At 37.0% G+C, this 12,530-nt stretch overlaps 1 protein-coding gene across 1 annotated transcript in view; it reads left to right on the top strand.

Moving 5' to 3' along the window:
* ITPR2 (inositol 1,4,5-trisphosphate receptor type 2) overlaps positions 1-12,530 on the top strand; it is a 494,278-nt gene that overhangs the window by 138,493 nt on the left and 343,255 nt on the right. The window contains 3 exon segments of the mRNA XM_034646080.1: positions 5,616-5,757; positions 7,974-8,135; positions 12,304-12,476. Of these exon segments, the coding sequence (XP_034501971.1) occupies positions 5,616-5,757; positions 7,974-8,135; positions 12,304-12,476 (477 nt within the window).

Below are 12,530 nucleotides of genomic sequence, written 5' to 3'. Positions count from 1 at the left end.
TATCAGTTTATTTCAGATTTCCTGGGCATTTTGTTTTAGCAATGTCTCTTGTGAGTGGCAGAGAGCTAGATTTTATTTTTTATTATTTTTTTAAAGATTTATTTATGAGAGAGAGTGTGAGTGCTGGGGGGAGGGGCAGAGGGAAATGGAGAGAGAGAGAGAATCTCAAGCAGACTCCCCACTGAGCACAGAGCCCAATGTGGGGCTTTGTCTCATGACCCTGAGATCATGACCTGAGCGGAAATCAAGAGTTGGACGCTCAATTGACTGAGCCACCCAGGCGCCCCCAGAGAGCTAGATTTTAAAAATCTAATCTGCTCTCTTTTCTCCCTCTACTTGTGCAGTTTATTCTCTCAGTCCTCAGATCAATTTCTTGGGTGTTCAGAATGATTTGATACTTATCTAGATGTGTTCCAGGGATAAGACAAGCACAGGGTCCCCCTATTACTCCACCATTTTAACTCCTCACCTAATTTGATCCCTTCCATCTGGAGCCCCCATCTTCCAGTAATTTGCCAAAATGACCAACACAAAGGGAAAGAGGAAGGACCCCTGTTGTATTCTCCAGGCCTTTTAGAAAACACAGTGGTTCCTGTGGCCACGTACGTGCAAATCTACAAGAAAGGTGATATTGTGAACGTCAAGGGAATGGGCACTGTTCAAAAAGGAACACCCACACACCTTACGGTGGCAAAACTGAAGAGTCCACAGCGGTACCCAGCATGCTGTTGGAATTGTTATAAACAAATAAGTTAAAGGCAAGACTCTTGTCAAAAGGATTAATGCATATTGAGCACTCAAAGAACAGAGATAGCTGCCTGCAGGGTGTGAAGGAAAATGATCAGGAAAAGAAGGACGCCTAAGCGTAAGGTACTTGGGTTTAACTGAAGCTCCAGCCTGTTCCGCCCAGAGAAACACACTTTGTGAGAGCCAATGGAAAGGAGCCTGAGCTGCTGGAACCCATTACGTATGAATTCACAGCGTGATAAGTATAAAAAAAATAGACCTCAGGACAATAAATAAATAAATAAATAGCTGAAATTGAATCTGATAGTCTTTAAATTATTTTGTATTTAAGAAATAATGTGTTTAGGGTGCCTGGGTGGTTCAGGTCATGATCTTGGAGTGCTGGGATTGAGTCCGTGTCAAGCTTCCTGCTTGGTGGGGAGTCTGCTTCTCCCTCCACCTTCCCCCTGCTCCTTCTTTCTTGTGCTCACTCTCTCTCTTTCAAATAAATAAATAAAATATTTTTAAAAAACCACAAAAGAATGTGTTTGGATTTATTCTAATTTTTTTCTTTAGTGTAGCTTTTTTTCTTTTCCCTCTACTTTCTTGCTTTTTGTTAAATTGGTAAAGTTTATATTTTCTCCCCATTTTCCCTTTCCCTCTACTGGATTAAAAGCTTTAGGTTATGTTGCTATTTTTTAGCAACTGCCCTTAAGTTCTTGTCATACATTTTAACTGCATATTCTTTCCTATAAAATTTGAAGCTATTAAATACTTATTTCTTCTGTCCTTGGGAATAAAGTATCTCAGAATGGTTTAATTATGCACTGATGATCTCCTCATCTTTCTTAGAATATGTGTCTAGAACCATAGTTCTGTGTTTATTGTTTTCATTTAAAATTTTTATTTTATAATAGTTGATATCTACAAAGGAGTAGATGTGTCATGCAAATTATGATATACCACCTTTTTAATTAAAATTTTTATTTCTAAAAATTATTTTTACTATGAATTGTATTTGTTGGTATATTTTAACTCTTCTGCTTGCATCTTGCTCCTCACATCTTGTCTCTGGGTTCACTTTTCTTTTTGCTGAAATTTATTCTTTAAGCCATTCAGTCAGTGGCTGTGGGTTATGGATCTTCTGAATTTTTTAATATATGGAAATATATTTATTTTACTGCCATTCTTAAGTGCTACTTTACCTACATAGAGAATGTTAGCTTGACAGTTAATTCCTTTAGTATTTTAAAATTATAATATCATTATTTTCAGACATATTTTATTTTCATTAAGAAGTCTTTTGCTGATAGAATTTTTACTTTATTGACCTTTTTTTCTTTGCTTTTTGGTAATTTTGTACACTTTGTCTTTGATGTCCTGAAGTTTTACTCTGGTGTGTTTATAAAGAAATTTTTAATGCATTTTTAAAAACTGAGGTACAGTTGGCATACATTATATTAGTTTCAGGCATACAACATAATTATTTGGTATTTGTGTATATTGTGAAATGATCACCACATTAAGTCTAGTTAACATCTGTCACCATACAGACTTAGAGAAATTTTTTTCTTGTGATGACAGCTTTAAAGATTTACTCTCATAGCAACTTCCAGATATATGATACAGTATTATTAATATTGCTGCTGTGTTGTGCATTATGCCCCCAGATCTTACTTATTTTATAACTGGAAGTTTGTACCTTTTGACTTTCTTCACCCATTTCGTTCACTCCCTACCCTTCACTTCTGGCAATCTGTTCTCTGTATCTATGAGTTCATTAAAAAAACTTTTTTTTTTTTAACATAAGGAAGTTTAATTTTTTTTCCCACCTGACATGTAAAGTATGGTTTTATTCTGTATACTTATGTTTTCCTTTAATTCTGAAACGTTTTCAACCATTTTCTTTCAAATGCTACCTCTTTATCGTTTCCCTCTTTCCTCTCTCTTGGAACTTCTATTAAATGTATTTTGGATCCTCTTAATTCATCCTCCTTATCTCTCTTTTTAGAATTTTCCTTTTTAAATCTTTCTGGATTGATTTTTTTTGATACTGTCTTACAAATCACTAATTTTTCTTAGAATGTGTGCAGAATAGTTTACTTTCATGAGTTAGATTTTTATTTAAATGATTATAATTTTATTTCTCAGATTTCTGTTGGTTCTTTTGTATATCTACCTGTTCACTTGTATCTGCCTTTTTAAGGTATGTTTGTCTTTTTTGTATATAATTGCTTTCTTTATCTCTTTGGTGATTGAAAAAAACTTATTTAAAAGTTATTTTGAAATTGTTCTTGCATTTTGTTGGTAATGAATTGGCCTCTTGATTTTTTTTTCAAAGATTTATTTATTTGAGAGAGAGAGAGTGCACTTGAGAGAGCACAAGTGGGGAGGGGGGCAGAGGGAGAGAATCTTCAAGCAGACTCCCCGCTGAGCATAGAGCCCAACATGGGGCTCAATCCCATGACATCATGAGATCATGACCTGAGCCAAAATCATGAGTTGGACACTTAACTGATTGAGCCACCCAGGCACCCTGGCCTCTTGATTTTTACATTTGATGGGTCAGGCTTCATGTCCTTTTTCCTCATGTGCTTTGGAATTTGAATATGCAGGGTCTTCTTAGGTGGGTGGTTTTTGCTTTTCCTTTCTCTGCATTTGCTTATCTCCTCTATCAGTTTCATGGTTGCCTCTACTTGGCACGTTTCAGCTAGTTTAGAGCCAGATCTGAAATTGAGGACCAAGAGTCCATGTCCTATGGTATTTTGAGGCTCAGTTGTTGAGATCATAGGTGGTGAGGTCCAGTCCTGTCATGAGTTTCCTTTCTTTCCTCCTACCACTGCATAGCCAGAGCTGAAAAGGGGCCACCAAAGTTTTAAGGTTCTTTTAAAAGGTGGAAAATCCCTGCTTTAATATCTGCTTTCACATCTTCAACTTAGTTCCCTACTATGTGCTTTCTGTCATGGTTATCTTTCAAGGATTGAACAATATCCTTGCTTATCACCGTGTTTTTCTTACTTTGGTCCTAATCCACAAAACTTTTTATTTTTTTTAGGTATATCTTTCAAAAATATATTTTATTTATCATTGCCATATGACAAAGTCTCACAAAAAGTTTTTAGTACAAGCAAATTAATAAGATTGAGTGAATTAGTAGGACGAAATCACTTCTGAGTATAGAATTGGAGTTTGATCCAAACTGAAAAAAACCCAGTTGTTTTGCCACAGATGGGGTGATTGAGGTGAAAAGGGGGGAAAAGGGTTTCAACAGTTTCAGGTCAAAAGACAAGACTGGTTTTCTTGCCTTCCATTGCCCCATCATCAGAGGAGCCAGGCTATGTAAGCAGGGTGAATGTATAGTGATCCTACATTAACCCTGTTCATTGTCTTGATCATCATTCCAGTTAACTATCACCAACTCAGGCCTTTTTGAAGACTTTGAAGGAGAGTGATTTGTAGTTGTCCCACAGTTGTGTTTTCTTAGATGTCTAAACATTGGAACACACTTAACTTGAAATAGGAGAAAAAGAATATTAATAATTTTAAAAGAAAGTACATATATTTATGCTCAAACTGGACTTATAGATTGAACAGAGAGCAACTGAAGTTCAACTTAATTTCAGTTGGTTGAAGAAACCTGAGCTCAAAATAATTTTTATTTTTAGGAATACCAGAATGATTTGGAAGACATTAAGTCTATGAATTTCAAAAAAAATTCATACCACATTTCAATGCACACAAATCATAGTTGACATTTCTGTGGTTGCCCTCAAAGGTTATGTGAGTAAATCCTACACAGGCACATTTTCAAAAAGAAACAGATTGGGTTAAATTAGGTACCCCAAGAAAACATAGAATCTCTGGAAGGTTGGAGTAGAATTTATGATTCCTGGAAATAGGTTGAAATTTGGCTGTAGGTGGCTAAATTCTGGATTAGGGTATGTCCATTTGGCTCCAAGAAAGTTACATTCTCTTTTAGGAGGTAAATCTGGAGACAGATCAAGATGTTTCCTAACTGAATCCATTCTGCATTTCTCTGGATTTGTTGAGCCTCTTCTATTCTAGTTTTCTTATTGATGTGATCATGATTGACCATGCTAATAATAGTGAATGATTATGCTGAAGTATATGGATAAATATATGAATATGTATTTGCTGGACAAAATTTTTCAAAAATTAGAACAAATTTAAAAATTCATATGGAACATGATAAAGGGCAGATAGAAGGACGTAGAAAATAGCTAAGGGAGGAAGGCTTTTCAAGATACTTCAGATTCTAAATGCCACTGAAGTTCAAGTAATAGTTAAAATAATAAATAAAATGTAGAGTTAAAGGGGAATGTTAGTGTATGATTTTAGAATGCTGTGATTTTTATAGATCAGGTAATAGTTTAAGAACAGTTTAGAGCAGCTGATTGCTTGCTGTGAATCTGTTCACAGATCATTTAGGTTTTTCCTATTCTGTTCATTGGAGACATAGAAGTGTGGTGAGGATTAGGAAATGTAGTTTGAGTCAACAGTTGAAAAATAATTTGAATTTAGAAATTTAGAAATTGAGCTGTTCTCCCTTAAGCAGAAATACTCTTCTAAGCTGGTCAGTCATAGAAAGGATCTGGTGGTGTTAGCCTATCAATTCATCTCCTGTTGGGGCTCATGTGGCTTTATTTCATAATTGTCTTTGCAAATACTTGACTAGAATTGGAGGTAGGAGGGGGGCGGGAGAAGCTGGAGAAGCCATGTTCTTTGTAAAGATTTAGGTAAACCGAATTAAATATTTTGTTGATGAAAAAATTTTTATTACAAAATATGTTCCAGTGTTTCAGTCTTTAGTGTTTATTAAAAAAAATTTTCCAAAATTAGAGTAAAATTTCCTTTTCATTTTATGATAGGTTTGTAACCAAATTATTGGAAGACCTCACCTTCTTTGTGGCCGATGTACTTAATAATGGACAAGAAGTTCTGGATGTGGTTATCAGTAAGCCAAACCGAGAACGTCAAAAATTAATGAGGGAACAGAACATATTGGCACAGGTGAATGTTTTCATATACTACATTTGCATATTTAATTTTTTTGAATTATAGCATCGGGAAAGTCCTTGTGTTAGTTAACTGTTGCTGTGTAACAAATTATCCAAGACTTCATGGCTGAAAACCACAGATACTAGTCTCACAGTTTTCTGTGGATTAGGAATCTGGGCGTGGCTTAGGTGGGTGGTTCTTGCTCGCAGTCTTTCAGGAGGTCACAGTCAAGGTGCTGGCTGGGGGTGTGATCATCTCAGGCTTGAATGGGAGACGATTGGCCTCCCAGCTCATTCTCGCAGGCCTCTAGTAGGACAGCCTCAAGACTCAGAAGCTTCTTTCTGAGGGATCCAAGAGAGAACCTAGGCCACAGTCTCTTTTATAACTTAATCTGAGAAGTAATGACTCATCAGTTGTACTGTGTTCTGTTAGAAGGGAGTCAGTAAATCCAGCCCCCAGTCAAGGAGACAGGATTGCTTGCATAAGGGTGTGAATTCCAGGAGGCAGGGATTGCTGGAGCCATCTTAGAGACAGCCTCCTGCAGACCTCTCACAAAACCTGCAGGTCAGACTATCTTCAGAAAAAGTGCTGAAATAATTTCCTAGGTAGAATTTCCCAGATAACTTGGAAAGTGCCATCTCCATCTACTCCGACTTCTGTCCCTCTCTTCCCTAGGAAAGTAGGGCAGTCTATTCATCAGCTCCCAAGTGCTCTGTACAATATTCCAGCTTTTTTCCTGGAAGTCTAGAGTTGCACCTATACTATGTCTTTCTGATATTGTTCATAACACACCAATAAATTAACTCACTTCCCGATAATATGCACATATGGGCATGCCTACCTTATGTGTTTTGTTTTTTTTTAATTTGGTTAATTGCTGTACAAAGTAATAGGCTTCTGCATTAATTAAGTGTGAACTCAAGGAAGATACTTAAAAAATGAAAAATTGTGTTATTAATATATGTGTTCTTGGGGAGTTGGGAAAGGAGAACAGTAGACATATTGCCAATTAATATTCTATAGCTGATTGTCTGAAAATATAAAATCAACATTTCTCTCAAAGAAAATAAAGGTTGCAAATCTAATGAGACGAAGGCTTTTCTTCCATTAGCATTCTTTTGTATAAAACATTTGATTTCAAGGACTTTTAGGACCTTGAATGATTTATTAATATTATTTCAACCAGCCTATGTCTAATCTTTTATTTCCGTATCTTAAATATAAAATTCAAGGTTTAGTGAATATAAAATTACTGAAGTAATGTTAATTTGTATTGTAGTTCATGAACTACCAAAGGTGATTCCATTCTATTTTGCTTTCTTGTATTAGTACTCATGCCCTTGTGTAGGTGCTCTTTCATAAACAATTTACTCATCCTTTCAGCTCATCCCTAGGTGACCTTACCTGCTCTCCTGCTGCCTAAAAGAGTTAGATTCCTCAATTCTTTTTAAATATTTCCCAGCTGCTAACCTTGGTATAATGTGAGTCATTACATAACACAGTTGCCCATGTGGCACTTTATTTATTTGAATCCTGATACATTCATTGATTTGGCGACATCATTATGTACCAAGAACGAAAAATGAACTGTTTCCAAAAGAGGTTTAGAAGCAGTACTTGGAGGTAATTTTCTGATGTCAATTTCAGATGAAAAGTAAATGTTTTCTTTATATTTTGATTTTAGAAAGTTATAGAACACAATAGAAGTAATTATAAAGCCTACAGAAATGAAACTATTTTTAGTTCATTTGAATATGTTCATGTAATTTGGTACAACCCGACATCTTTATATTTTTTATTTTATTTTTTAAAAGAATTTATTATTTATTTGAGAGAGAGAAGGAGAGCATGAGCAGGGGGAGGAGCAGAGGGAGAGGGAGAAGCAGGGAGGCTGACATGGGCCGACCCCGAGAACATGACCTGAGCGGAAGGCAGGTGCCCAACTGACTGAGCCACCAGCAGGCATCCCTATATTTCTTATTTTAAATAAAATATGATTTCTAAACAAAATTAAGTATTTTATTTAAATGTTTTTGTCAATTTAGGGAATCCTTTAAAAGGTATTTTTTCTGTTTCTTAATATGTTGGTTCTGTATCCTAAATCTTCTTTTTCCTTTACATGAATTCTACTCAAATATTACAAAAGTGTTTTTGAGTCAATACATTTATTCGTAAAACATACACCTCCATTCATCAGAAGAGGTGCTTTTGTTTTTTTTTCCTGATAGGTATTTGGGATTCTTAAAGCGCCCTTTAAGGAGAAGGCAGGAGAAGGCTCAATGCTGAGACTCGAAGATCTGGGGGACCAGAGATACGCTCCCTACAAGTATATGCTGAGGCTGTGTTACCGTGTGCTGAGACATTCACAGCAGGACTACCGGAAAAATCAGGTTGGAGGCCACCATCTTTGTGTCTGTTTAACATTTTTGTTAAATATCTTTGCCTCTGTTTAACATTTCAAGTAAGGGCAAGGTTCTTTGGTTACTGTTATAAAATACATAAAAGAGGAATGGGAATTTCCACTCTGCAATGGAATGTTTGATATTGACAGCACGCAAAAATGACCTGTAAGTATTTTTGTGCTGACATATGTATTTATTCTTCCGTGTACAATTAAAATCTTCGGGAGCAGATGCCTGAGGTCTTCGTGCACAGTATTAGTTTTCGCTAGGCAGGAGGCATGCTGGCTGTAGTATATAAAGAGGACGGAGGTATTTCTTGATGTTTCTAGGAACATGTGAGGCTCTGTATCCTCAGGCCAAAGGGTTCCGTGTCTGGTGGTGAAGATATGGCAGGTACATCTGAAACATAAGGGAGAGGCAATGAGGGGACACGAGAGAGAAAAGGCACTGTTATGGGAATTCAGAAGAGAGAGAGCTTGTTGTGGCTGGGGGAGCCCAGGAAGGGTGCTTGGAGAAGGAAGCATTTGAGGAGGGTGAGACTCATTTTCATAAGCTGTATGGGAACAGGCATTTCAGTGAAGAAGGGTCTATGAAGAGAGAGGGATGGATGCTAGAAAGGGCACTTTTGTCCCAAGATAGTCCTAATTGTGGAGGACAGGGAACCTAGGGCTATAAATTAAAGTTGCCAATGGCAAGTGAAATTTCCTTTAAGTCTCATTTTTATCTTAAAAATACACAATAGTTTGCAATGTGTTTAATAATATGCATTTGTTCAATATAAAATTGTTTAAAACTAATGATCATTCCCTAAATTAGCATCTTGTGTTTCTCTTAGCCAGTTTGGGGGAAGAATGTGTCTTCGGTAAATTTCATTCTTAGTTTAGTGGGAGAGAGGGCTGGTGAGGCAGGTCAGGCTGAGCTGTATAGGCCAGGATGTGGGGCCTAGCGTGTGACATTTATTTGGGAATAGTCACTAGTGTTTACTGAGTGCTTGCTTTCTACCAGGCTCATTTCTAAGCACTTTTCATAACTTAACTCAGGTAATACTGAGTTAAGATGAGGAACTGAGGCACAGACAGGTTAAATAACTTGCCAAAGATTACACAGTGCTAACACTGGGGCCAGGAGTCACACCCAGACTTTTAATCATCACATTTTGCCTCTTAGTAATTTGAAAGTTTTTTGGCAAGAGAAAAGAATTTGCTTTAAGAAAAATCTGTTAAAATACATTGGCTTTAAAATTCTATTTCAAGATTGAAAAATGGTCTAAAAAGAATATGTAAAACAGACTAGTTAGAAGACAAATAATATGGCAAGGAGCAAAAGAGTGAGGAAGGGCACGATATAAACAGATCCTTAAAGACTTTTGAATATAATCCTATTATAAACAGCCTTCCTTCCAACTGGAAATACTGCCATTGAAATTATTTCCCCCAGTTTCCCTGCATGCCATTAAAATGGAAGAAAAATCAAGTTCCAGAACATTAAACAGTGGACCTTCAAGCACTCAGAGAATCAATGTCCCGGAAGCCCCCCAGTATTAAGGCTCATGTTATTCTGTGGGGGTCTGCGGTAGAGATGGGGGCTAGAGGTTGCTCCGTGTATGCCAGTTAGCTTCATTTGTCTTCTTGGGTCTGGAAATATCTACTTTGCTAGATGTGCCACCACTCCACACACAAGCAGTGCTGTTGGAGAGATTAACTGTAAAAAGCAACAATTCTACAGAATTGACCTGGTGCTCTGAGTCCCATGGGCTCAGAATGTACACCATTCATGATTGTGCTCAGCCTCTGGAGGGGTCCCAGGGACCTCCTTTCTGTAGCACTGCTCTGGCTTCAGTGCCAGATCTGGGGTTTGGTTGTTCAGCTAGTCTCTAGTAGATTCCCTGGGCAGCACATCTTAACTGATGTCCTTTCTTCATCTGGCACACAACGTTTTTTCTCACTCCTTTCAGTCCTAGCTGGGGACTCCTGCACCTGGTGTGCTGAGGTGGGTGCAATTTCTCCTCTGAAAACATTCATCCTTCTGATAAGTGGAAACACGCACACCACACACACACACACACACACACACACACACACCCCACACACATTCTGCTCCTGTAATTATTCCTCTTCTTTGTTCTTAGTTCACCTGACCCAGGCACATCGCTACTGCAGGTGAATGATTATTCACTTTAGGGGACCTGCTTTCTGGGTTTCTTTAGAGCATACAACTGTGGGGGGCACTCTTTCTCTCTTTTGGGGTGTCTTCCCAAGGCGTAGATCATTGAGCTGACAAAAGAGTAGAAGAATCACCAGCAGCCGCTGAGGGTTAGGTTTTGTTTTCCCTCATGTTCTCATGCATGCTCCAGTTCAATCTCAGTGATAGTTGAATAATGTTTTTCTCATTTCTTTTGAAACAGGAATGCTTTTGTTAAGCATAGAGCAGGTTTCTGATGTTTTTAGAACATAATTTTAAAATATAAGTAGAAATACTTTCTACATTTTGCATAATTACCTTGTTTTCCTTTAGCCTCGTCTATATTGTATAGAGCCCTAAGAGGGAGTTCTTTTGTGATTTAGTGTTAACCTAAGTCTTTATTTGATTTTTTTATCAGTATCTTGATCTATTTATCAAATATCTTGGAGGTTTGCCTTATACTAGGGTATGATTACAATAGTCATAAAAGTGTGTGAATCAATATATGTCTTTAAAATGATACACTAACAGAAGACATTTACTTTACTTAACTGGCTACCCAATATAAATCTATCATTTTGAAAGACCACAGAATCGCTGCTTAGAATATAATTAGATTTGTACAACCTGTATCATTTTCAAGGAGTAGCTAGGTTCCAGTAAATTTTACCTAAGGCAAAAATACTTCGCAATCAATAAGTTTGCCCATCATAGAACCAGAGGTACATTCCCAAGGAGAATCCCCAAGAAGCTGAAGTGAGAACTAAGGATTGTGGAAGGGGTTAGTTAAGTTTACCAAGTGTATCTGTGGTTGTATGGGATTCTTGCTTGTACATGGAATGCGGGACATGAGCAATAGTGGCTTGGAATATAGGAGAGTCACTGTGAAGAATGAGGAGCAGACTAAATCATGCATGATTGAAACTCCCAATGGCTTTTTCTTGCTCTTAGAATAACATTTTGGTCCTTTACCCTGGCTCACTAGGACCTACCTCTCCAACTTTAGCTCTTATTTTCTCCTTACTTACTACCCTGTAGCTACACTGGCCACCTTTGTTTATAGAACAGAAAGAGTGTGGTTTCACTGTCTACCTAGATGTTTCTCTCCCTATGGCTGCCTCCTTTTGATCATTCCCATCTTTTCCATCCCGGCTCAAATATCACTTCTTCAGTGTCTTCCCCATCTGAAGTTGCTATCTTTTGCCATCCCTTTGTTTCACTTCACTTCCTAACATATAAAAGGATCATGCTTATTATCTCATTTCCTGCCTTTTTTCACAGTGGGAGGTAAGCTCCATGAGAACTCACCTATTTTGTTTACCACCATATGTCTAGTCTCTCAAACAGCCTGGAATATAGTATGCTTTCAAGATGTATTTATGGGATGAATCATCTAGTCAATAAAGTGATTGATTAATCATATTATCTTGTTTGATAGCTTTTTAAGATAAAAAGTGGTATGGAATTTTATCTTTATTTTAAAGAGAAGATTTAATAGATTGGGACAGTACAAAAAAGAAATCACTGCAAATCAGCCTGGGATCTTCATGAACCAGTATAGATCTCATGCCTCATGAACAAAATATCAGAGTGTCATTTCCTTTCTGTAGTTATGACTTTTCATGGGAATTAGAAGAAGGGCCTCTGTTAGGCTGGTAAAATTTACCATGTTGAAAGAAATTGTTATTTTAACTAGGTTTATTTTTTGTTTTTCCCACTTATGCTTTCAGAGTATAAGCACCCACATTAAATATTTCTAGGTATATAATTTTCTATTATAATTTAAATTAGGCATACGCTCATATGTTGTAATTTCCTTTCTCAAGCCATATTTATTGAAGGATTATTGCTTTTCTTTTGACAATGCGTTTGAGTTTTTCTGTTATGAATAAATTAATCGATGTTGCTGACTCTAATAGAACCTGTTATTTCTAAGCTATTGGCAGCACATTCTGACAGTCTTTCTTCTTTGCAGGAATATATTGCTAAGAATTTCTGTGTCATGCAGTCCCAGATTGGCTATGATATTTTGGCAGAAGATACCATCACAGCTTTGTTGCACAACAACAGAAAACTACTAGAGAAACATATCACAGCAAAAGAAATAGAAACATTTGTCAGTTTGCTCAGGAGAAATCGTGAGCCAAGGTTTGAAGTGGTTCATGCAGTATTCTTTACTAGTGGGGATTGTGCTTTTTTTTT

The sequence above is a fragment of the Ailuropoda melanoleuca genome, chromosome 16 (assembly GCF_002007445.2).
Source record: "Ailuropoda melanoleuca isolate Jingjing chromosome 16, ASM200744v2, whole genome shotgun sequence".
Taxonomy (NCBI): Eukaryota; Metazoa; Chordata; class Mammalia; order Carnivora; family Ursidae; genus Ailuropoda; species Ailuropoda melanoleuca.
Note: the sequence above shows the minus strand (reverse complement) of the source record. Positions and strands in the feature narration are given on the sequence as shown.